This window comes from Schistocerca cancellata, chromosome 6, assembly GCF_023864275.1.
Source record: "Schistocerca cancellata isolate TAMUIC-IGC-003103 chromosome 6, iqSchCanc2.1, whole genome shotgun sequence".
Lineage (NCBI taxonomy): Eukaryota > Metazoa > Arthropoda > Insecta > Orthoptera > Acrididae > Schistocerca > Schistocerca cancellata.
In genome coordinates this window covers 150,981,215-151,006,433 of record NC_064631.1, presented here as the reverse complement: position 1 = coordinate 151,006,433, position 25,219 = coordinate 150,981,215, and the positions used below count along the sequence as shown (strand labels likewise).

General features: G+C 44.8%; 1 protein-coding gene across 1 annotated transcript in view; it reads right to left on the bottom strand.

Moving 5' to 3' along the window:
- Window positions 1-25,219, bottom strand: part of LOC126088214 (uncharacterized) — a 110,137-nt gene that overhangs the window by 67,814 nt on the left and 17,104 nt on the right. The window contains exon 3 of the mRNA XM_049906340.1: window positions 13,143-13,348. Coding sequence (XP_049762297.1) covers window positions 13,143-13,348 — 206 coding nt within the window. The remainder of the gene's footprint in view (window positions 1-13,142; window positions 13,349-25,219) is intronic.

The following is a 25,219-nucleotide window of genomic DNA, read 5'->3' as shown; positions in this document are numbered from 1 at the left end:
GTGGGCATGCGGGAGGCCGGGTGGACGTACCGCCGAATTGCTCAACACGTGGGGCGTGAGGTCTCCACAGTACATCGATGTTGTCGCCAGTGGTCGGCGGAAGGTGCACGTGCTCGTCGACCTGGGACCGGACCGCAGCGACGCACGGATGCACGCCAAGACTGTAGGATCCTACGCAGTGCCGTAGGGGACCGCACCGCCACTTCCCAGCAAATTAGGGACACTGTTGCTCCTGGGGTATCGGCGAGGACCATTCGCAACCGTCTCCATAAAGCTGGGCTACGGTCCCGCACACCGTTAGGCCGTCTTCCGCTCACGCCCCAACATCGTGCAGCCCGCCTCCAGTGGTGTCGCGACAGGCGTGAATGAAGGGACGAATGCAGACGTGTCGTCTTCAGCGATGAGAGTTGCTTCTGCCTTGGTGCCAATGATGGTCGTATGCGTGTTTGGCGCCGTGCAGGTGAGCGCCACAATCAGGACTGCATACGACCGAGGCACACAGGGCCAACACCCGGCATCATGGTGTGGGGAGCGATCTCCTACACTGGCCGTACACCACTGGTGATCGTCGAGGGGACACTGAATAGTGCACGGTACATCCAAACCGTCATCGAACCCATCGTTCTACCATTCCTAGACCGGCAAGGGAACTTGCTGTTCCAACAGGACAATGCACGTCCGCATGTATCCCGTGCCACCCAACGTGCTCTAGAAGGTGTAAGTCAACTACCCTGGCCAGCAAGATCTCCGGATCTGTCCCCCATTGAGCATGTTTGGGACTGGATGAAGCGTCGTCTCACGCGGTCTGCACGTCCAGCACGAACACTGGTCCAACTGAGGCGCCAGGTGGAAATGGCATGGCAAGCCGTTCCACAGGACTACATCCAGCATCTCTACGATCGTCTCCATGGGAGAATAGCAGCCTGCATTGCTGCGAAAGGTGGATATACACTGTACTAGTGCCGACATTGTGCATGCTCTGTTGCCTGTGTCTATGTGCCTGTGGTTCTGTCAGTGTGATCATGTGATGTATCTGACCCCAGGAATGTGTCAATAAAGTTTTCCCTTCCTGGGACAATGAATTCACGGTGTTCTTATTTCTATTTCCAGGAGTGTATTTTTTTCTGTTCAAGTAGCAATCGAATCATACGGTTTGTAAGCCAGCACAACTCTTTTGCACAACTACACAGCATCGCCTGTCATAACTGAGTTACTACCAACTGGAGAAGTAGCAGAATCGCCGGAAACGACCGTTTATTGACAGCTAACTTTTCTCGTGATTGCGTCACTACGTGCCGTCTGATTACCTAAATGTGCACTCACTACCCGATTCTAGTCCCTCCTCTTAAAAATCGGTTACTTCCATACAATTAAACCACAGAATTTCGGTATTGTTAAGGTGTAGTGGCAACGGCCCTGCCGCAGTGGATACATCGGATCCGTCAGATCACCGAAGTTAAGCGCTGTCGGGCGTGGCCGGCACTTACATGGGTGACCATTAGGGCCGCCATGCGCTGCTGCCATTTTTCGGGGAGCACTCAGCCTCGTGATGCCAACTGAGGAGCTACTCGACCGAATAGTAGCGGCTCAGGTCAAAGAAAACCATCATAACGACCGGGAGAGCGGTGTGCTGACCACACGCCCCTCCTATCCGCAGCTCATGTGAGGACATGAGGATGACACGGCGGTCGGATGGTTCCGATAGGCCACTTGTGGCCTGACGACGTAGTGCTAAGGTGTAGTAATAACGTTCGGTTGCGCAGAAGTAACAATACTTGTATCTGGAGTGCAGAGTCTACGTAGAATTTACCGGTAACTAGAGAGAGAGAGTGGACATGCCTTGTTCACTCTTCAGTTAGCAGACAGACAAGATCGTAAGAATAAATTCCATGCTGGGAAATGGCTTTATGAGTTGGGCACTTTTTCACCGCGAATTATAGTCTAGGACAGCTAAGTCCTCGATGAGTATGCCCAGCATGCATTATTTGTTATTTATTCACAGGATTTCCTTTGCAAGAAATCGTACGTTAAACTAGGCTGGCATCTAGTAGCTTACGGTCAGCGCCGTGGCGTACGCCAGGATTGCGTCGCACTGCGAGAGAACCAGCGAGCTGCAGAAACCTGAGAAGTGCTTTGTTTCGCCACAGGGGAGAAACGGAAGCCTTTGAAACTGACACTCCGGAGTGACAAAGGCTCCGTGTAGAGCAGAACAGAAAAACCTGCATCCACGGACACCACTCCGTCAAATGGTTCACCCTGGTTCACGAAACCTATCTGGTTCTTACCTGTGCTCCGAAGGAAAGAAAATATCTGAAAACAGTCTTCTATTTAAAAATTCTTAGGTCTGTAGAAGGAATCTAAACGAGAATAAGAACAGGATGGCACAGCACCTGAGAGCTCATATGAATGCTAGAAATAACAGGCGATTTCTCTTAGTCCACGGTCCATTTCTGAATGGAGTGGCCTGATTTAAACTCATGCCAATTCTTGCGCTTTTGGAGAACGTGTATCAGTCAGTAACTCGTTCATGTTAGGTACATGTATAAAACCTCTCCCGAGGAACTTGGATAATAGCTGGATTTTCTCTGCTATGGAGAGACTGTAACGAACGCCGAACAGCCCACACTCATGTCAACCTCCGCGATTTGCCCAGATTACGAGACCGCCAGACTGGCGTACCTGCTGTTTGATCTGTAGTGCCAGATGGACTCACCGAATCTGAGACTGAGCTGACAGTGGAGGCTGGTGATCAATGAAGATGGAAAAAGTCTGTAGAATGTCAGCTGTATTTGTGGTATTCAGTACGAAGACTGGTTTGATGTAACTTTCCACCCCAGTGTAACATGTGCAAGTATCGACACCTCTGAAAACAGTCGCACCCAACATCTGAATTTACTTACTGTTAAGCCTTGGTTTTCCTCTAGAGGCCTTATCACTTACATTTCCCTCCATTACCAAACTAACTACTCCTTGATGCCTCAAACATCTTGTGACACAGACATAAGACTAAGAATAACGACAGCCAAGGAAAGGTTCAACAAAAACAGGAAACTGGTATTTCGGCCACTGGATAAAAATCTGAGGAAAATATCGGCAAAATGCTGTATATGTTGCACAGTTTCATGAATGATCTTGGAAAAGTGGAAAACACGAGGAAAGCAACTAAAAGACCTAGATTAGAGAAAACTAGAAGATATGAATTGTGATGTCAGGTGAAGACACAAGGTCTAACATTCTGCGTGGTGTCTGTTTGTTCTATATCGTGTCTCCCTACCACTTTCGTGCAACGACGCTCTGAGCGTGTTTTTTAGGGAATTGACTAGTTTGAACCTGGGACCTGTTGCTGGTAAGGAGACGCCAGACCACACATGACATGTAGAGTTCAGAAGAGTTCAGTGAGACTAGCGATGATATAACCAAATACTTAATGATGCACTCCCTGTAAAAGAATCTTAATACTAACTAAATTTAGTGGAAGGGGTTCAAGGCTTTCCTTTTTTTAGTTAGCTGGTAAAATAACGTCGAAAAAACAGTTAAGTTTACCGTTGGAAATTTTATTCTACTCACAAAACATTGTTTATAAATTGCACTATTGATAAAAGGAAATATTTTAATACAGGATGGTAAAAACCAACTGCATTCAACAAAAAAGTGAACGAATATTCCCTGAGTGGGTTTCCAAGTTCTACAATGGATCGAAGGATGACCTATACCATATCACATCTATAATCTAGGTTTAAATTAAGTTTCACAAGAGAGAAAACTATCAAAATGGTCTACAGTGACCTTCAATTATCTTTAATTCCTTATTTAACTTGTCGTAAATTACAGTGGATGATGTGGCTTCTCAATAGCTATATAACAGAAAAATCATCGCGTTTCAGACTTTTACTTCAAGTGGCAAATGTGAACACCATGAGCTTTAATTGACGATCGACACTAGTATTACGCATAAAGGGGATGTAACAGATGAGCCTTCTGCAGTTCTGAGTGAAGCTTTATGCGCTGTTATGCGGCATCGTGTGCGTTCATTACCTTGTCGGTGTTCGTCAGGGGGCGGCGGACAGCACAGCTCAGCTCACCTCGCAGTTAGGTTTGTCTCGTAAGTTCTGCAGCATTGTTTCTAATAGGACCTCTTACTTTAATCTTACGTGTTTTCAGAACTGGAAATTCCTCATTGGCATTACACTGCATGAATAAATTTTCTGAGATCGCAGTCAGTTCACTTTCGCTGTCAATTACAATATTGACTGAGATATGCTTTACCATGGCCTTCACAATTGGTTGAATTTGAAAGGGTTGGTTCTGTTCTTCTTCTTCTTGCTTCAACAAATCCTCCACTGAATCATACATGAGTCTTTTTAGGAATTTCCCTTGTGAATTCGAACTTTCTGTAGGATAAGCTTCGACTGCTACTTCTCTCTCTTTTATTTCCTCTTCTCTATTTGTTCCTCCATTTACGCTTTCTTCAACATCCTCTACTTTTTCCTCATCCTCGTCTATCTTCTCCTTCTTCGTCGCTACTTCCACATAATCGCATCTAAATGCTCTAGTTATCGCTTCATAACTTCCTTCATTATATACATTGCGTTGTGTGCCCACTCGTAACTTATTTTCAACTTCTGTCGACTGCGCATTATCCTCATTGAATCCGCTTTCCCTGGTTCCCATCTCAAATAGCTCCGCAATACTCATTACTTCGTCCTTTCGTCCTACATTCGTTGTGCATGCCTCTGGTAATTCATCTTCCTCGTCAGTATTCGTCCCAACACGATATTGTTATTTTCCTGTCTTCGTTTTCATCTGGTCCCTGCGGATTTGTTTCTTCCTTCTTCTCTTCTCATGATAAGGTATTTACTTCTCTGTTCAAAGTGCTGCAATTGTTCTGGGTCGGTGCGTCATTCTCTTTGGCATGGGCGCTTAGCTGTCAATTCGAACGTTTATCGGGGTTTGGTGGTCTTACCTCCACCTCTTCTATCTGTATTCTCTTTTCTTGTTCAGCTTGTTGATAGTGGTTTCTTTGTTGATAATTTGTCGGTCTATTGGTTTTCCAGTACCCGTTCCGGTTGTCGTTATTCCCTCTGTAATAGTTGTTGCCGGTCCTGGGTGAATTATAGTTATTGCCATATTCTCTTCTAAATCCATAACCGGTTCTTCGTTGAAATCTATTGTCGTTTCTTGGTGCGAAGTTATCACATGGTTCGTAATTATTGTTTCTTCGTACTGTGTCTTGTGGATTCCACTGGTTTTTGCTTTCGTTTTCACGTGCGCTTCGTCTTTTTCTTGCGTCATCTTCCGAAAATATGAACTCTAGTTCCCTTAGAGTACCTTTAAATGCTTCGACGTCATTGCCTCCGCGACCTACTAATGATTGCTGGTATTTCAATGGTAGCTTAATCGCGCATAATTTAATCAACTCTCCGTCTCTGTATGGTACATCTAAGCATTGATTTTTCTTTGCCATTAATTCGAAAAATTTCACGAGACTCTTCTCTCCTGAATTTACAAAATATGGGTTCTGTAATAATTCGTACTTCACTCTGTTCTGTGCTTCGCTGGACCAATATCGTGAGAGAAACTTCTCTCTGAAATCTTCGTACGGTCGGCAGTCGCTGCAGCATTCTGCATGGTTTCTGCGACTGTTCCTGACATGTGTGCACATATAAAGTCTAATTTGTGTGCTAGCGTCCAGTGTTCTGGTAATCCTACTCGGAATTGATCAATAAAAGTTCGTGGATGTAATGAGCTTCCTTCTCGAAAGTGTAGAAATTTTCTGACTGTGAGGAAATGATCGTTGTACTTCGTCATAGTTCCATATGAAATTCGCGATTCTTCGCCACTTTTGTTTCTGATCATTTCTCCCGTCGCTCTTTCCGGTTGTGGTAGATCCATTGGATATTGTCCACTGTAACTTTCGCCTACCCGCGGTGCAGGCTGTCTGATTTCACGTATGTTACTTTCCGCCTGTGATTGGAATCGCAAATGCGTAATATCTTCGTTAATTGCTTGTTTTTCCGGTGCTGTTACAGATACGGATGTGGTTGCAGACGCTGTGCTTGTTCGATCCTGTTCACTACACTCTTCAATGGTTTGCAACAACTCTGTTCGCAATTTCTGAAATTGTCGCTTCGTTTGCGCTTCTATTTTGACTATGCGGTTATCATATCTTTTCAGCGCTGCATTTGTGATACGTTTGTGTAACACACTGTTTTCAACAATTTCATGCGCTGTACCTGCTGCTTGTTTAGTAATTACGTTTATCTGTTTCTCTAGTTTCTTGACTTCTCCCTGGGTGTTGTTACGTAATGTTTTGATCTCGTCCTGAGTGTCACTACGCAATGTTTGTACGTCCACTTGCACCTTGTCAATGTCTGTTCTCAATTGATTGTAACCTGTTATTAAGTTTCCTATCACTTCTCGAAATTCTTTTGCCTCGTCTTCTATATGACTTAGGTGTAACAGAATTTTTTTGTTTTGTTCTTTAATCGCACGCATTTGTCTCGTGGTTTCTGCATTTTGTTTCGTCATTTCTGCATTCTGAATTTTAATTTGGTTCGCAATTTCTTTATTTTGTCTTGTCATGGTTTCCGTCATTAATTGTAATAATTCTGCCAGATTGGTGGGTCCTATTGTGTTTTCTTCCGACGTCCTACGCTCTGTGTTTTCGCCCAAGTGTTGGTTTGCAACCGATTGTATTGAACTGTGCGGTGACACGTTTCTGCTCGAATTCCTTATACTCTGTGGTGAGGGAGCTCTGATAACTTGTACTATGGGTTCTACGTATTCAAGACGCAAGTTAGAATCCTGATCGCCTGTCTCTCTACTTTGCTGCTCCTCTGTCGTATGCTGACCTAGGTTTTCTGTGCCTTGGCGTACATTATCCTCGTTATGGTGCGTTATATGTCCTATTTCTCGCGATATTGCATCGTCTGTTATACTGTCCTCTATACTCTGTCCATTTTCATGCTGGGTCTCTACCTCAATTCGGTCGAGGTCTCTATATGCCATAGCTAATATTTCCGAATCCCTTATTTTCTGTTTTAAAAGCAATTCACGCGCCCTACTTCGAGTCAACATGCGCTTATACGATCTCACGCGTTTCATAAACTTTTTGCACACACGACTTGACAATCCATTCATTTACTTGTTGGGTCAGAATCAACTTGTCAACGATGCATCCGCCACCTGTGCGCTTGCATTGAGGAGAAAACTTAATTCTAACAATATTACAATTCATAACTTAATTATGCTATTGTTTCTGCCAGACTCACTTTCTATTGAATACTTTTACTATCTATCGCTACAGCTACTGTTTTCGACTATATATAACGTACAAAAAAATTTTTTTTTAGTACGACAATTTTTCAAAAGGATATCTTTCTGACCTAGTTAGGCATGTGGTCACCTTCAATCATGGGATTTTACCATCCTGGCAGGGTCGCCATTTTCTAACAATCTGCGTGGTGTCTGTTTGTTCTATATCGTGTCTCCCTACCACTTTCGCGCAACGTTGCTCTGAGCGTTATTTTTTTTTATGACATGTAGAGTTCAGAAGAGTTCAGTGAGACTAGCGATGATATAACCAAATACTTAATGATTTCAGCGTCAGCTCCACTGCACTCCCTGTAAAAGAATCTTAATTCTAACTAAATTTAGTGGAAGGGGTTCAAGGCTTTCCTATTTTTAGTTAGCTGGTAAGATAACGTCGAAAAAGCAGTTAAGTTTACCATTGGAAATTTTATTCTACTCACAAAACATTGTTTATAAATTGCACTATTGATAAAAGGAAATGTTTTAATACAGGATGGTAAAAACCAACTGCGTTCAACAAAAATGTGAGCGAATATTCCCTGAGTGGGTTTCCAAGTTCTACAATGGATCGAAGGATGACCTATGCCATATCACATCTATAATCTAGGTTTAAATTAAGTTTCACAAGAGAGAAAACTATCAAAATGGTCTACAGTGACCCTCAATTATCTTTAATTCCTTATTTAACTTGTCGTAAATTACAGGGGATGATGTGGCTTCTCAATAACTATGTAACAGAAAAATCATCGCGTTTCAGATTTTTACTTCAAGTGGCAAATGTGAACACCATGAGCTTTAATTGACGATCGACAATAGTATTACGCAAAAATGGGATGTAACAGATGAGACTTCTGCAGTTCTGAGTGAAGCATTATGCGCTGTTATGGGGCATCACGTGCGTTCATTACTTTGTCGGTGTTCGTCAGGGGCCGGCGGCCGGCGTAGCTCCATCCAGCTCGCCGTCTCCGAAGCAACTCCCCTCTAACTTCTCCTTACTACCATTTACCGAAGTTGGTTTAAAAAAAAACTATATGGCTGTGTTTTCATCTGACTAATCAGGGTCTCAATGTTAACCTTAAGCTCCGCCTACAAAAATTCTGTCTATCCAATGAGAAACGTTATACTTTTCGTGGTGGGGCAATGTTTTTAACGTTTGCAACGTAACAGAGACGCGAAAAAGTCTCACGCTAAAACTAGCGGCTGGTGTGGCCCTTTTAGTGTTATCGTAAGATCTATACTGTTCTTCTGGAGGGCTCTAGCTTTTAACATGGGCTGGGCGGGTGGTCCTGTCGATTAGCTGGAGACGTGGGTGTCCGTCCCTTATCGTAGGGCCCTCTAGCTTAACACGGTTCTGCTCTCGGCTTCTGTTCTCGTTTCTCCCCTCGGAACTGCGTCTGTCTCACGGTGGGAAGGTATGACATGCATTTAGGCATTCTTGTGTTAGTCTGTGGTATTCCATTTGCTCACTCATTACTCGTATTACTTTGGTTAATTTAATGTCACGATTTATTCGGAGCTATGTGACATACTACTGGATTTGCATATCATGTCAGGGTTTTCATGGGAGGTGTTGGATTTGCCTGACACCTTACAAAGGAGGTGGTGCGAAACCTTAGGACAACAGAAACCACTCAGACGTCATAAGCAAAATGAAGAGAAGTTGGCTAAGAAACAAATTGAAATGACAGTCCTTGTACCAGCAAAGAATTCAAGGGATCGTAAGGGGAATGAAATAGAAAAAAAAAAAAAAAAAAAAAAAACAACGGAAGCACCCGGAAGAGGAGCAGAAAGCGAAGTGAAACCTTTCACATCCTGAGAGGGTATGTGATGTTACTTGAGTGGTTACAATTTCCAGTCAAATTTACAAAGAAGTAGGCAGCATGACCTAGATGCATGCACTGATTCGGCTGGGAAGTGTATCAGAAAACTGTCCCCTCTTCTCCTGAGGCAAACTGGCACACAGATCTAACTGGTCGTTGATACTGGCTGGCATTGCGCCTGAGTTGACGTCCGAGATTGTGCCAACCATGTTCTATCGAGGACAGACCTGCCCGAGCGAGGATCTTAGCATCAGGCAGACACTTTCTAAGGGACACGTCTCATGTGTGGACGAGCATTGAAGAATGACGGCACTGTCATATGAGAAGTAACACATAACGACGCAGGGTGTCGTTGACGAACCATTATGCCGATACAAATATATTTACGTTTGAAGATAAACTTCGTGCCTTTATTTCGAGACTTTAATTACGGATACGTAAAAGTGGTGAAAACTACGAGGGTAAGCCCAAAAGTAAGGTCTCCTATTTTTTATAAGTACATAGACCTGTTTATTTCTATAATGGTTTACATCAGTTTACAGCTTGAACATTTAGCTATTTTTCGTTATAATCACCATTTCTGTCGAAGCATTTTTGTAGATGCTGTGGCAGTTTTTGTATGCCCATGTCATACCAGCTCGCCGCCATGCTGTTCAGAAAGTTATGAACCTCTTCTTTCACCTCATCGTCGGAGCTCAATCATTTTCCGGCCAAATGTTGTTTTAACTTACGGAACAGTTGATAGTCATTGGGTGCCAAGTCAGGACTATAGGGTGGGTGAATGATTATTTTCCACTGAAACTGTTGCAGGAGAGCAACCGTTTGCCGAGCGATGTCTGGGCGAGCGTTGTCATGGAGAATGTGTACTTCCTTGCTCATGATCCCTCTTCTCCAGTTCTGAATTTCCCGTTTGAGTTTTTTCATAGTCTCACAGTACCAGTCAGCGTTAATTGTGGTCCCAGTGGGCATACAGTCGATCCCAGAAACGGTTGTCATGACTTTACCGGCAGATCGTGTTTGTTTGAATTTCCGAGGCTTTGGCGAAGAAGGATGCAGCCACTGGCGTGATTGTTGCTCGGTCTCAGGTGTAAAGTGGTATGCCCAGGTTTCGTCTCTCGTGACAACTGACTCCAGAAAGTTGTCCTGTTCGGCTGCAAGGCGGTGAAGAAATTAGCGGGAAGCATCAACTCGTTGCAGCATGTGGTCCTCAGTCAACATGCGTGGCACCCATCTTGCGCACACCTTCCGGTAGTTCAATGTTTCCGTTAAAATTCTGTGAGCGGTGCTTCGGGAAACCTCAGGAACCAACGTGCAGAAATCATCCAGGGTGATCCGCCGATCTTCACGCATGCTCTGCTCAACCTTCAACACTGTCTCCTCAGAAATTGACGGTCTCCCGCTCCATTGTTCGTCGTGAATTTCGGTCCGACCAGCTGCAAACTCTCTACACCACTTATGAACATTTTTGACACCTATGCATGATTCACCATACACTTCCGCCATTTGGCGATGGATTTCAATCGGCGCAGTGCCCTTTGCGTTCAAAAACCGAATAACTGCGTGCAATTCGCACTTGGCGGTAACATCCAACCGGAGCTCCATTCTCAACGGCTGCCAAGCCAAGACTGAGCGCCTCAGCGTGACGTGCGCATGTTTACACACAGCGCGTGAAGCACTCTTCATAACAGTGTGACCAACTGCCACACAAACAGAGTTCTGTACTTATAAAAAAAAGTAGGGGACCTTACGTTTGGGATTACCCTCGTATTATTCTGCATTCCCGACATTAAAAGCACCCGATGATGACATGATTAGGGCAAAGAAACAAGAAAATAAAGAGTTATCTGCAAATGCTGGCTGATGAATTCAATCTTTACTACCCACAATATAAGAAAATATAAGCTAAAATTGACCAAAACTGATCCACAACCCTTTCAGCTCTAATGTTGGTGAAGTTACAGGAGAAACTGCAGAATGACAGAAATTGTAAGGGCGTATTTGAATCTGATTCTCTTCAGCAGTTTTGGTGCAACAGAGAAGTTTCGCGCACTAAAATTCGAGAAATCGCCTTCCGCTATCTTATGCTTTTCTCCACAACTTCTTTGTGAGAACAATGCTTTTCTGATATGCTGGTAGTTGAAAACAACTCCAGTGATCGACTGAAAGTGATAATATGCGGGTATCTCTGAGAACTACTATTAGCCCCAGGATTGCCGAATTTCTACGGAATATGCAAGCTAATAGTACACTGTCGAAAAACTTATTTAATTTTCCACGAATAACGTTGCGTTTTCAATTACACTCCTGGCCATTAAAATTGCTACAGCAAGAAGAAATGCAGATGATAATCGTGTATCCATTGGACAAATATATTATACTAGAACTGACACGAGATTACATGATTCCCGGCGGGGTCAGGGATTTTCTTTGCCCCGTGATGACTGTGTGTTGTGTGATGTCCTTAGGTTAGTTAGGTTTAAGTAGTTCTAAGTTCTGGGGGACTGATGACCATAGATGTTAAGTCCCATAGTGCTCAGAGCCATTTGAGATTACATTTTCAGGGAATGTCGGTGCATAGATCCTGAGAAATCAGTACCCAGAAGAACCACCTCTGGCCGTAATAACGGCCTTGATATGCCTGGGCATTGAGTCAAACAGTGCTTGGATGACGTGTACAGGTACAGCTGCCCATGCAGTTTCAACACGATACCACAGTTCATCAAGAGTAGTGACGAGCCAGTTGCTCGGCCACCATTGACCGGACGTTTTCAATTGGTGAGAGATCTGGAGAATGTGCTGACCAGGGCAGCAGTCGAACTTTTCTGTATCCAGAAAGGCCAGAACAGGACCTGCAACATGCGGTCGTCCATTATCCTGCTGAAATGTAGGGTTTCGCAGGGATCGAATGAAGGCTAGAGCCACGGGTCGTAACACATCTAAAATGTAACGTCCACTGTTCAAAGTGCCGTCAATGCGAACAAGAGGTGATGGAGACGTGTAACCAATGGCACCCCATACCATCACGCCGGGTGATACGCCAGTATGGCGATGACAATTACACGCTTCCAATGCGTGTTCACTGCGATGTTGCCAAACACCGATGCGACCATCATGATGCTGTAAACAGAACCTGGATCCATCCGAAAAAAATGACGTTTTGCCATTCGAGCTCCCAGGTTCGTCGTCGAGTACACCATCGCAGGCGCTCCTGTCTGTGATGCAGCGTCGAGGGTAACCGCAGCTATGGTCTCCGAGCTGATAGTCCATGCTGCTGCAAACGTCGTCGAACTGTTCGTGCAGATGGTTGTTGTCTTGCAAACGTCCCCATCTGTTGACTCAGGGATCGAGACGTGGCTGCACGATCCGTTATGGCCATGCGGATAAAATGCCTGTCATCTCGACTGCTAGTGATACGAGGCCGTTGGGATGCAGCACGGCGTTCCATATTACTCTCCTGAACGCACCGATTCCATATTCTGCTTACAGTCATTGGATGTCGAGCAACGCGAGCAGCAATGTCGCGATACGATAAACCGTAATCGCGATATGCTACAATCCGACCGTTATCAAAATCGGAAACGTCATGGTACGCATTTCTCCTCCTTACACGAGGCATCACAGCAACGTTGCATCAGGCAACGCCAGTGAACCGCTGTTTGTGTATGAGAAATCGGTTGGAATCTTTCCTCATGTCAGCACGTTGTAGGAGTCGCCACCGGCGGCAACCTTGTGTGAATGCTCTGAAGAGCTAATCATTTGCATATCACAGCATCTTCTTCCTGTCGGTTAAATTTCGAGTTTGTAGCACGTCATTTTCGTGGTGTAGCAATTTTAATGGCCCGTAGTGTAGGTATGATTTATTTTTCTTGAACCTTGCGGCCCCTCCTAGGGCAAGGAAAGCGAAGCGGTCCCTAGGCAGAAAAAGATTGGGAACCAGTGCTTTAGAGCGATCCTCGTTGACCCCCCGAAAAGGCGAAGTGCAGAGAACTGCGAGTAGCTGTGCGGCCGTACCTCCCAGCCGTGGCGCGGGTGCGGGTGGGCGTAGAGCCTCGCCACCAGCCGGCGCGCCTCCTCCGGCAGGGCGAGGCAGCGCAGGGCTGCCGAGGCCCGCGACAGCACGGCCTGCTGCTGCGCACGCGCACACGCTCCACCGCAGTCGCGCACGCCCCACCCCCGCAGCAGTCGGCACTCCCCGCGGTGCCCGTCCGGCGCGCAGTCTGCAACATGCCAGGTGACGGAGTAGCAGCCGGGTCCCAGCGCAGGCCGGGTCACGCCGGACTTCAGCTGAAGATAAAGCACCCCTTACAGCGAAACAGCGACAGGGAAATCTGTCTGGTGTAAACGCTAGGCACGCGTGTGGAAATGGCATGCAGTTGAGCGCGGTTCGCATTCGCAGTTGTTCGCTCGTATTCCGCTAACTTTTGATTCTCAGCGAACAATCCAGGGACGTTCACATCCTTTCCGATGGGAGGCAGCAGTACAGAAAGGTTTCGTCTGTCCACTTTTGTTGTTGCTGACACGAGTTACGTGAGCATAGAGTGGTCCGAAGTGAATGTATTGTGGCTGATAGAATATAGATGCGCAGCTCTTATCGAAGATGCGCAACTCCACTTTTCATTTTTTTTTTTCTTTTTGAGATGAGTGACCAAAAACGAATATTCGGAGGTATGTATGGTGTAGAGTCCACAATACTTTTCGGGTCATTCTTATCATGCCAAAGAAGTTAATTTCTACATCTACATCTACGTGATTACTCTGCTATTCACAATAAAGTGCCTGGCACAGGATTCAATGAACCACCTTCAAGCTGTCTCTCTACCGTTCCATTGTCGAACGACACCCGCGAAAATCGAGCACTTAAATTTTTCTGTGCGAGCCCTGATTTCTCTTATTTTATCGTGATGATCATTTCTCCCTATGTAGGTGGGTGCCAACAGAATGTTTTCGCAATCGGAGGAGAAAATTGGTGGTTGAAATTTCATGAGGAGATTCCGTCGCAACGAAAAACGCCTTTGTTATTATGATTGCCACTCCAATTCACGTATCGTGTCTGTGACATCATCTCCCCTATTTCACGATAATACAAAACGAGCTGCCCTTCTTTGCACTTTTTCGATGTCATCCGCCAGTCCCATTTGATGCGGATCCCACACCGCACAGCAGTACTCCAGAATAGGACTGACAAGCGTAGTGTAAGCAGTCTCTCTACTAGACCTGTTGCACCTTCTAAGTGTTCTGCCAATGAATGGCCGTCTTTGGTTTGTTCTACCCACAATATTATCTATGTGATCATTCCAATTTAGGTTATTTGTAATTGTAATCCCTGAGTATTTAGTTGTATTTACAGCCTTCAGATTTGTGTGACTTATCGCGTAATCGAAATTTAGCTGATTTCTTTTAGTACTCGTGTGAATAACTTTGCATTCTTCCTTACTCACGGTCAATTGCCACTTTTCGCACCATACAGATATCTTATCTAAATCATTTTGCAAGTAGTTTTGATTATCTGATGACTTTACTAGATGGTAAATGACAGCATCATCTGCAAACAATCTAAGACGGCTACTCAGATTGTCTCCTATGTCGTTAATATATATCACGAACAATAGGGGGCCTATAACACTTCCTTGGGGAACGCTGGAAATTACTTCTGTTTTACTCGATGACTTTCCGTCTATTTCTACGAACTGTGCCCTTTCTGACAGGAAATCGCGAATCCGGTCGCACAACTGAGGCGATATACCGTAGGCACGCAGTTTGGTTAGAAAACGTTTGTGAGGAACGGTGTCGAAAAATTTGTGAATAAATTTAGGAGTTACCCGGTTTTGTTGAACACGTGAGAATTTTTCGGTCCCCTTCCGGTTGCTTTTATCTGTCAGCTTCTCTTGCTCGTTTAGAATGATCTTCTTACACTTCCTCTTCAGTGATTGCACTTTTTGTGATTAATTAATAGCGTAAGATATGACTGAAAATACAATGTCTTACAACAGAGGAGGTTTGCAATACAGTGTATACATTGCAGTATGGGAACGTCAGAGACGCATTCCAGTCATATTATTGGCTGCTGCTGGAGATGGCCGAATATGAAGTTCAAATGTAATGGAATTGTCCAAAGTTTACAGAGCAGATCACGAGTCACATTCATTTTAAACATGTTACAGTTCGTTTTTGAAAATTCAGGAGATTATAAATATATTCGACTTCAAAAGTGCTACTGAAATCAATTAACATCTAAATCTAGGGAAAAATAGAGTTTTTCACCTTCTATAATGAGTCCCTAAGTATCATACGAGCTTCTGGGATACAAGAGACCCACAGTACAAATGCCGAAGGAAAATCAGTATGATTGATGGAAAATTGCTGAAGCGCTCGAGGCTCTTACCGGGGACGTGAGAAAGACATTAAATTCACTAGGTTCCCGAATCAGGTGCGAACGGAGCGAATAAGCACAAGCTTTGTAACTCTTTCTATTAAAAAGGAAAAGTACAATAAAATTCCTTGACAGTACACAAGTCCGAGTATGTAGCTATTGCACTGATGAAAATTAGAAATATACGAAACACCTGATCATTCTCGCTGCTTACGTTCATGGTATCTGTAACTACATGCCTGATGTATAGCTGCTGTTTCAGAGATCCTTAATAGTTTATCCCGGATCGTGCTATCTGCCCTATAACAGACCATATAGCACATTTTATCAAGTAGCGAATGTGAAAGGTTGTACGTATATTTCACATTTCTTAGTTCTATTTTAATGACATTATCTTTCTCACGCGTACTTTAACAAAATCGTCACGTGCTTCACCTGTGTTACTGCAGACATCAGAAACTATCTGGTATAAAGTAGCTAGCGGCTATTATGGCAGATGAGTGTTGGACCCACTAGAGCTGTGTTGATAAGTTCCTGGTGCATAATTCAGGTTTGGATTTGCAATAGAGCAACTCTTCTGTTGGACATTGTCTTGTAAAACAGCATATTAGAACAGTGCAGTGACGGATTATTTCGGAGTGTTAAACAGTTTGATTTAATATCGCAAAAGACAGAATGATATGTGGCTTTATAGTCGTACTTTGTTGAGTATTAGTGTTGAACAATGTAGTGGACCTCACACACGCATTTCTACCACATTACTGCATCTGGACTATTTAATATCGCCAGTGTAGTATGTGCTACCATCGGTTAGCTGTAGAAGTAACAACGGGGCTTATTTCACCGAAATTGATAATGAGCTCATAAGATACAGGTTTTGAAGTGAATAAGTCTACGTACTTACTTTACTTCATTTGTGGCCTACATCATTGTAGTGAACTCCAATATGGTATCCTGTATTTATTGAACAAGCGTATTTTAGCTCGTGTATGCAGTCGTCGAGGGACACCGAAGGCAAGATATTCTCCGGTATTTAAACCGTTTTTTAACCACTCACTAACCGGTGGGACGTTACAAGCACCACATCTCAAACGCTTCGAGTCTCTTCTTTTCCTGTTTTCCTACAACCGGTGATTCACTAGCACACGAACGCCAGCGGCCTTGCCTCGTGGAACACACCGTTTCTCCTCAGATCACGTTCGGTGTGGCCCATTTCATGGATGGCTAACCGCCTGGGTAGGCCACGTGCTTTTGGCTACATTCCCTTTGCATTTACATCAAAGGGGACGAGGGGTGGCGGCGTAAATTCCTGATCACCAAACATTGCGCAAACGTCCTGTGTTAAATTTCAAACCCCTCCGTAGTGTCACATGAACGTTGAGCTCGGCGGCCCTGTTGGTTCTCTTCGAGTGGTGTAGACTATGTGCCGGCGCCCGTTTCACCCTTTCCCTTCTCTCATTATCATACAACAGAAACGACTACACTACGTACACCCATTACAATCAACTACATCTATCACACTTAAACAAACAACTCTCACTGTTCGCAAAGGAAAGATGCCATTGTGCGTGGAGAACAGAAAAACCTTTCCATTTACGCAGCTAAACCTGCCCTTCGGGTACTCCCAGCCAACAATAGCAGAGGCCTATGACATTACTTTTACGTTTGCTGTCGTAGAATGTGGTGTCACCGCCAGACACCACACTTGCTAGGTGGTAGCTTTAAATCGACCGCGGTCCATTAGTACATGTCGGACCCGCGTGTCGCCACTGTCAGTACTTGCAGACCTAGCGCCACCACATGGCAGGTCTAGAAAGACGGACTAGCACTCGCCCCAGTTGTACGACGACTTTGCTAGCGACTACACTGACGAAGCCTTTCTCTCATTTGCCGAGAGACAGTTAGAATAGCCTTCAGCTCAGTCCATGACTACGACCTAGCAAGGCGCCATTAACCGTATCTGAAGATAGTCTAATTTGTATTATCAAGAGCGATGTACCACAAGGATGAAGTAAAGTTAAGTAAACAGACATTACGTCCTTTTCTTATTAGCATTCATTGAGCGTCCTGTTTCAGACTTCACGATATTCTGGGTGAGCTTATAGCGTGCATATCGGCCCCCTCAAAATAACACTGTGTCGGCACTTCTGTCGACACATCATAGAATGCTGTCCTCCAAACGTACAATCTTAGAAATTTTGTCCTCAAATTAAGATTGAGAAGACAGAAAAGCATATAGCCCACTACTATAACATGAGTGAGCAAAGCCATGATACGTTCGCTTCCGATGTTGTCAAACGAGGCCACCATTCCCCCAGCAACGTCTAAATCAAAAAATTCTTTCCGAGAAAGCTTAGCATCGGTGTCACACACCATCATTCTGTTTATGGCCTAAATACCGCCAGTTCACGGTCGAATATAGAACAGCTGGTAACATGAGCAACTTAGAAGTTGATACTGAAGTCAGATTGTATACCAGTTACGTTGCTTTCAAAGTATGCTGACGAAATAGCTCCACTTTTAGTAATCATACGCAACCGCTCGCTAACAGAAGATCCGTGCCTTAAGACTGCAAAGGTGCACAGGTTACATCAATACATACGAAAGAGAATAGAAGTAACACCCTCATTAAAGACCCGTATCACTGATATCCATTTGCGGCACTATTTTAGAACTTATATTGTGATCGAGAGTTATGAAATACCTTTAACAAATCGATCTACTATCACACAGCCAACACGCATTTAAAACCTCTCTCTCTGGTGAAACACATCAGGCTCTGTATTCAGACGAAAAAATGAGTGCTAACGACATGGCACGTCAAATTGATCCCGTGTTTCTAGATTTCCAGATTTTGACACCGTTCCTCACAAGCACCTTCTAATGAATTTGCGTGGCTGTCTAGTATCTTCTCCACTGTGCGACTGGATTCGTAATTTCCTGTGCGAACGGTCACAGGCCGTAGTAACTGACGGAAAGTCATCGAGTGAAACAAAAGTAATATCTAGCCTTCAGCAAAGAAATATTACAGGCCCTCTGCTGTTCCTAATTTCAATAAACGATTTAGAAGTCAATTTGATCAGCCTTCTTAGACTGTTTGCATACGATGCCCAAGAAAAGTCAACAGATCAAAACCAATTCCAAAATGATGGAGAGAAAATATATGTACGGTGCGAAAAATGGCAGTTGACTGTAAACAATAAAAATGCGAGCTCCTCCCCGTGACAACTGAAATGAATCCGTTAAATTTCGGTTACACGGCAAATCACATAAATTTAAAGGTTGTTGATTCAGCTAACCTAGCGATTACAATTAGCAACAGCTTATTTGGCACAACACACAGGAAATATTGTGGTAAAGACAAATCGACACTGGGTTTTATTTACAATACGCTTATCGGATACAGCAAACCTACTAAAGTGACTGCCAACAATAGGCTTGTCTGTCCTCTTACGGAGTACTCCCGCGTGGTACGGGTTTCGCGGAAGGTAGCATTGACGAAAGACATCGAAAACGTACAAAGAAGGGCAGCTCGTTTCGATCATCGCGGAACAGGCGAGAGGGTGTAATAGATCTGAAATGCGAGTTGAGATGTCAATCATTAAAACAAAGGTGTGTTTAGTTGCGTCAGGATCTTTCCACGAAAGTTCAATGATCACCTTTCTCCTCCGAATGCCAAAACACACTGCCTGATAAAAAAAAATGAAGTACGCAGAAGAAGAGGAGGAAACGAAAGAGATTTCATGGGTTGAGAGGCCACGTTATTTCACTGATTACAAAACTCAGTCAGACTCACAAGGAATTTAGCAGTGTGAGCCCTCTTATCAATATGACATTGCCCCCGGTATAACCTGGATGCCTGCACTCATTCGGTTGGGAATGGTGTCTTAACCCGTTGTATCCTGTTCTGAGCACTGAAAGACCTGAGTCGAAACAAGGCCCCGGGAGTAGACAACATTCCATTGGCACTACTGACAGCCTTGGGAGAGGCAGTCCTGACAAAACTCTATCATGTGGTGAGCAAGATGTATGAGACAGGTGAAATACCCTCAGACGTCAAGAAGAATATAATAATTCCAATCCCAAAGAAAGCAGGTGTTGACAGATATGAAAATTACCGAACTGTCTGTTTAATAAGTCACAGCTGTAAAATACTAACGCGAATTCTTTACAGACGAATGGAAAAACTGGTAGAAGCCAACGTCGGGGAAGATCAGTTTGGATTCCGTAGAAATGTTGGAACACTGACCCTACGACTTATCTTAGAAAATAGATTAAGGAAACGCAGATCTACGTTTCTAGCATTTGTAGACTTAGAGAAAGCTTTTGACAATGTTGACTGGAATACTCTCTTTCAAATTCTGAAGGTGGCAGGGGTAAAATACAGGGAGTGAAAAGGCTATTTACAATTTGTACAGAAACCAGATGGCAGTTATAAGAGTCGAGGGGCACGAAAGGGAAGCAGCGGTTGGGAAGGGAGTGAGACAGGGTAGTAGACTGCCCCCGATGTTATTCAATCTGTATATTGAGCAAGCAGTAAAGGAAACAAAAGAAAAATTCAGAGTAGGTATTAAAATCCATGGAGAAGAAATAAAAACTTTGAGGTACGCCGATGACATTGTAATTCTGTCAGAGACAGAAAAAGACCTGGAAGAGCAGTTGAACGGAATGGACAGTGTCTTGAAAGGAGGATATAAGATGAACATCAACAAAAGCAAAACGAGGATAATGGAATGTGGTCAAATTAAGTCGGGTGATGCTGAGGGAATTAGATTAGGAAATGAGAGACTTAAAGTAGTAAAGGAGTATTGCTATTTGGGGAACAAAATAACTTATGATGGTCGAAGTAGAGAGGATATAAAATGTAGACTGGCAATGGCAAGGAATGCGTTTCTGAAGAAGAGAAATTTGTTAACATCGAGTATAGATTTAAGTGTCAGGAAGTCGTTTCTGAAAGTATGTGTATGGAGTGTAGCCATGTATGGAAGTGAAACTTGGACGATAAATAGTTTGGACAAGAAGAGAATAGAAGCTTTCGAAATGTGGTGCTACAGAAGAATGCTGAAGATTAGATGGGTAGATCACATAACTAATGAGGAGGTATTGAATAGGATTGGGGAGAAGAGGAGCTTGTGGCACAACTTGACAAGAAGAAGGGACCGGTTGGTAGGATATGTTCTGAGGCATCAAGGGATCACAAATTTAGTAATGGAGGGCAGCGTGGAGGATAAAAATCGTAGAGGGCGACCAAAAGATGAATATACTAAACAGATTCAGAAGGATGTAGGTTGCAGTAGGTACTGGGAGATGAAGAAGTTTGCACAGGATAGAGTAGCATGGAGAGCTGCATCAAACCAGTCACAGGACTGAAGACCACAACAACAACAACATCCTGTTCTGATGCAAGCTGGCCCACAATAGTTGTAAGTGGTCTGTGATATCCAGGATACTGGCACTGGAACGGCGTTCAGTCGGAGCTGGTCCCACACACGTTCAACCGCAGACACGTCTATGTGTATTGATGGCCACGGAGCACTTTAACGTAACGGAGGCACTGCATAGAGCGAGCACTGTCCTGTATGAATGCATAGTTCCACGACGATATATACTGACAAAATTCTTTCGGACTTCCAGTCGCGTCAAGTGGTTTGAAAACCACGAGCTTTCCGCAGAGTGCTTCTCGGCCATTTTCAAGTGGTGACTGTTGAATGATTGCTGCTGGCGTCCTTATATACCCGCGCTGCTTTCAATGACGTCACTGGCGATCGCTCCCGCTTCAACATTCCGATGGCCGAGTTTCAAGCTGTGCTTATGTGCAGACTGCCTTGATTATTGAAATCTCTGTCAGCAAAGAAGGGAAATGAAGTCGCCTTTATGGTAAGAGCTGACTATGGCTCGAACATCCGGCTGATGCTGGAGGAGTAGACATATCAAGAACAGTTAATGGATCCAACATCATCTCTGCCTCGTGATGACTGGGTGTTGTGTGCTGTCCATAGGTTAGTTAGGTTTAAGTAGTTCTACGTTCTAGGGGACTGATGACCATAGATGTTAAGTCCCATAGTGCTCAGAGCCATTTGAACCATTTTTTTGATCCAACATCTAGAATAACGGGAAAAACGTCGGAGCTTCTTGAGCGGTTGCCCGCATCTCGTGGTCGTGCGGTAGCGTTCTCGCTTCCCACGCCCGGGTTGCCGGGTTCGATTCCCGGCGGGGTCAAGGATTTTCTCTGCCTCGTGATGGCTGGGTGTTGTGTGATGTCCTTAGGTTAGTTAGGTTTAAGTAGATCTAAGTTCTAGGGGACTGATGACGGTAGATGTTAAGTCCCGTAGTGCTCAGAGCCATTTGAACCAACCATTACTTCAGCGGTCTTCATTGGAAGAAAATGTCATTAAAAATCTGCTCCCTCAGGCACCTCGACTACTTACATTATGGCCTTCCAAATGTTCATAATAAAAGCATAACCCTACGTCCCATCGTGACCATCATTGAATCGCCGACTTAAAAAAATGTCTCTGAGCACTATGGGACTTAACATCTGAGGTCATCAGTCCCCTAGAACTTAGAACTACTTATACCTAACTAACCTAAGGACATCACACACATCCATGCCCGAGGCAGGATTCGAACCTGCGACCGTAGGGGTCGCGCGGTTCCAGACTGACGCGCCTAGAACCGCTCGGCCACACCGGCCGGCGATCACCAGCTTACAGGCTCGCAAAAATCTGGGCACTCTCCTTACTCCGCAGATTGGTCACTGTGTGCACCACATCAAGAATACGACCGACTTAAATGCTTGCGGCTTGGAGAAGGAGATATGATGGTCAGCTTTGATGTGGAGTCATTATTCACGCGCATTCTCATCACAGGGTCTGTAGATCTGCTCTCCAAGTTATTTGACGACACTGTTGTGGATTTATTTAAGCACACTCTGACGTCATCGTATCTTTTGTGTGATGGAGAACATTTTAACGAAAAGGACGGCGTTGTAGCCAACATGTTTACGAGTACTTCAAGGACATCGCCCCGGACACGGCTCCTGGAGGACCTAGTCATTTTTCGTTACGTCAACGGCACGTTCGTTGCCTGGTTTCATGGACGTGAAAAACTAAATTCCGCCCGAACAGGGCATGAAGGCCCAACGGTACCGACCGGCCGCCGTGTCATCCTCAGACCACAGGCATCACTAGACACGGATATGGAGGGGCATGTGGTCAGCACACCGCACTCACGGCCGTATGTCAGTTTACGAGAGCGGAGCCGCCCCTTCTCAATCAGGTAGCTCCTCAGATTTCCTCACAAGGACTGAGTGCACACCGCTTGCCCACAGCTCTCGGCAGACTGGATGGTCAGCCATCCAAGTGCTAGCCCAGCGCGACAGCGCTTAACTTCGGTGATCTGACGGGAACCTGCGTTACCACTGCGGTGAAGCCGTTGGCTATGGACGTGAAAAGCACGCAGAATTCTTGGACCACATCAACAGCATCCATGATAACATCATGGTCACGGTAGAGGTTGAGACAGATGGTGCCTTGCCTGTTCTTCACATCCTCGTCCATAGCCACAATGTTTCCGGAAATCTATCAACACGAACCGATGTCTGCATGCGACCAGGTATCACCAACCATCGCAGGAAAGTTCTGTTCACAGGACCTTGGTGCGTCGAGAGGGAGCCGTTTCAGACGCTAAAAACCTTCCGAAGGAACTGAGCCACTTACGAAAGCTATTCAAGGAAAACGGCTGCAACGACGGCCAAATTTAGAAAGCTGTCTTCCCGAAGTAATGTAAGAAAAAGGTCCCTGAGGAGCACACAAAGAAGCTCGCGTTTATGCCGTTCAGTAGCTGAATAACAGGAAATGTTAGACGACTCGTAAAGAGTGATTAAATCGATTCGGTCTTCAGGGTCCCAGAAGAAATTCGACAACTAATGAGGCCTGTGAAAACGATGTAGGCCTCAGAATGACAGGGGTGTGGACAGTTTTACGTCGGACAGACTGTGCGCATTATTGAACAGCGCTGGGTACAACACGAGAGATGTTATCACCTACGGTGTCCTGAGAAATTATATGGAGCAGAACATGCTCTAGAAAATGGACACCGTATTGCAATCGACAAACCATCTGTTTTTACACGGACTAACACTTTCTGGGCCAGAGTCATAAAAGGAGCGAACTTTTGACAGCATTCTGAATAAAGACGGCGGCATGCAGCTAACCACAGCTTGGAACCTGGCCGTCAGAAGGTTGAAGCGGACGCGGCAAGCGCGCAATGGAAACATTACCTTATATGGCTCTGAGCGAGCATCATTGACGTCATTGAAGGCAGCACAGCTATATAAGGATGGCAGCAGCAATCATTCGACTTTCACCACTTGACAATGGCAGAGGAGACCTCGGCCTACAGCTAGTGGATTTTAAACCACTCGACGCACCTGGAAGCCCGAGAGAATTTGAGAATTTTATGAGCATTGTCCTAGAGAAGAATGGTACCCCCCCCCCCCCCCCACCCCAGTACTGTCGCATGACACGTATTGTGTTCGAGTATAATGACTTTTCTGGAGACGAGAAATCTACTCTGTAGGAATCAGCATGGGTTTCGAAAAAGACGGTCATGTGAAACCCAGCTCGCGCTATTCGTCCACGAGACTCACAGGGCCATAGACACGGGTTCACAGGTAGATGCCGTGTTTCTTGACTTCCGCAAGGCGTTCGATACAGTTCCCCACAGTCGTTTAATGAACAAAGTAAGAGCATATGGACTATCAGACCAATTGTGTGATTGGATTGAAGAGTTCCTAGATAACAGGACGCAGCATGTTATTCTCAATGGAGAGAAGTCTTCCGAAGTAAGAGTGATTTCAGGTGTGCCGCAGGGGAGTGTCATAGGACCGTTGCTTTTCACAATATACATAAATGACCTTGTGGATGACATCGGAAGTTCACTGAGGGTTTTTGCAGATGATGCTGTGGTGTATCGAGAGGTTGTGACAATGGAAAATTGTACTGAAATGCAGGAGGATCTGCAGCGAATTGACGCATGGTGCAGGGAATGGCAATTGAATCTCAATGTAGACAAGTGTAATGTGCTGCGAATACACAGAAAGATAGATCCTTTATCATTTAGCTACAAAATAGCAGGTCAGCAACTGGAAGCAGTTAATACCATAAATTATCTGGGAGTACGCATTAGGAGTGATTTAAAATGGAATGATCATATAAAGTTGATTGTCGGTAAAGCAGATGCCAGACTGAGATTCATTGGAAGAATCCTAAGGAAATGCAATCCGAAAACAAAGGAAGTAGGTTACAGTACGCTTGTTCGCCCACTGCTTGAATACTGCTCAGCAGTGTGGGATCCGTACCAGATAGGGTTGATACAAAACATAGAGAAGATCCAACGGAGAGCAGCGCGCTTCGTTACAGGATCATTTAGTAATCGCGAAAGCGTTACGGAGATGATAGATAAACTCCAGTGGAAGACTCTGCAGGAGAGACGCTCAGTAGCTCGGTACGGGCTGTTGTCAAAGTTTCGAGAACATACCTTCACCGAAGAGTCAAGCAGTATATTGCTCCCTCCTACGTATATCTCGCGAAGAGACCATGAGTATAAAATCAGAGAGATTAGAGCCCACACAGAGGCATACCGACAATCCTTCTTTCCACGAACAATACGAGACTGGAATAGAAGGGAGAACCGATAGAGGTACTGAAGGTACCCT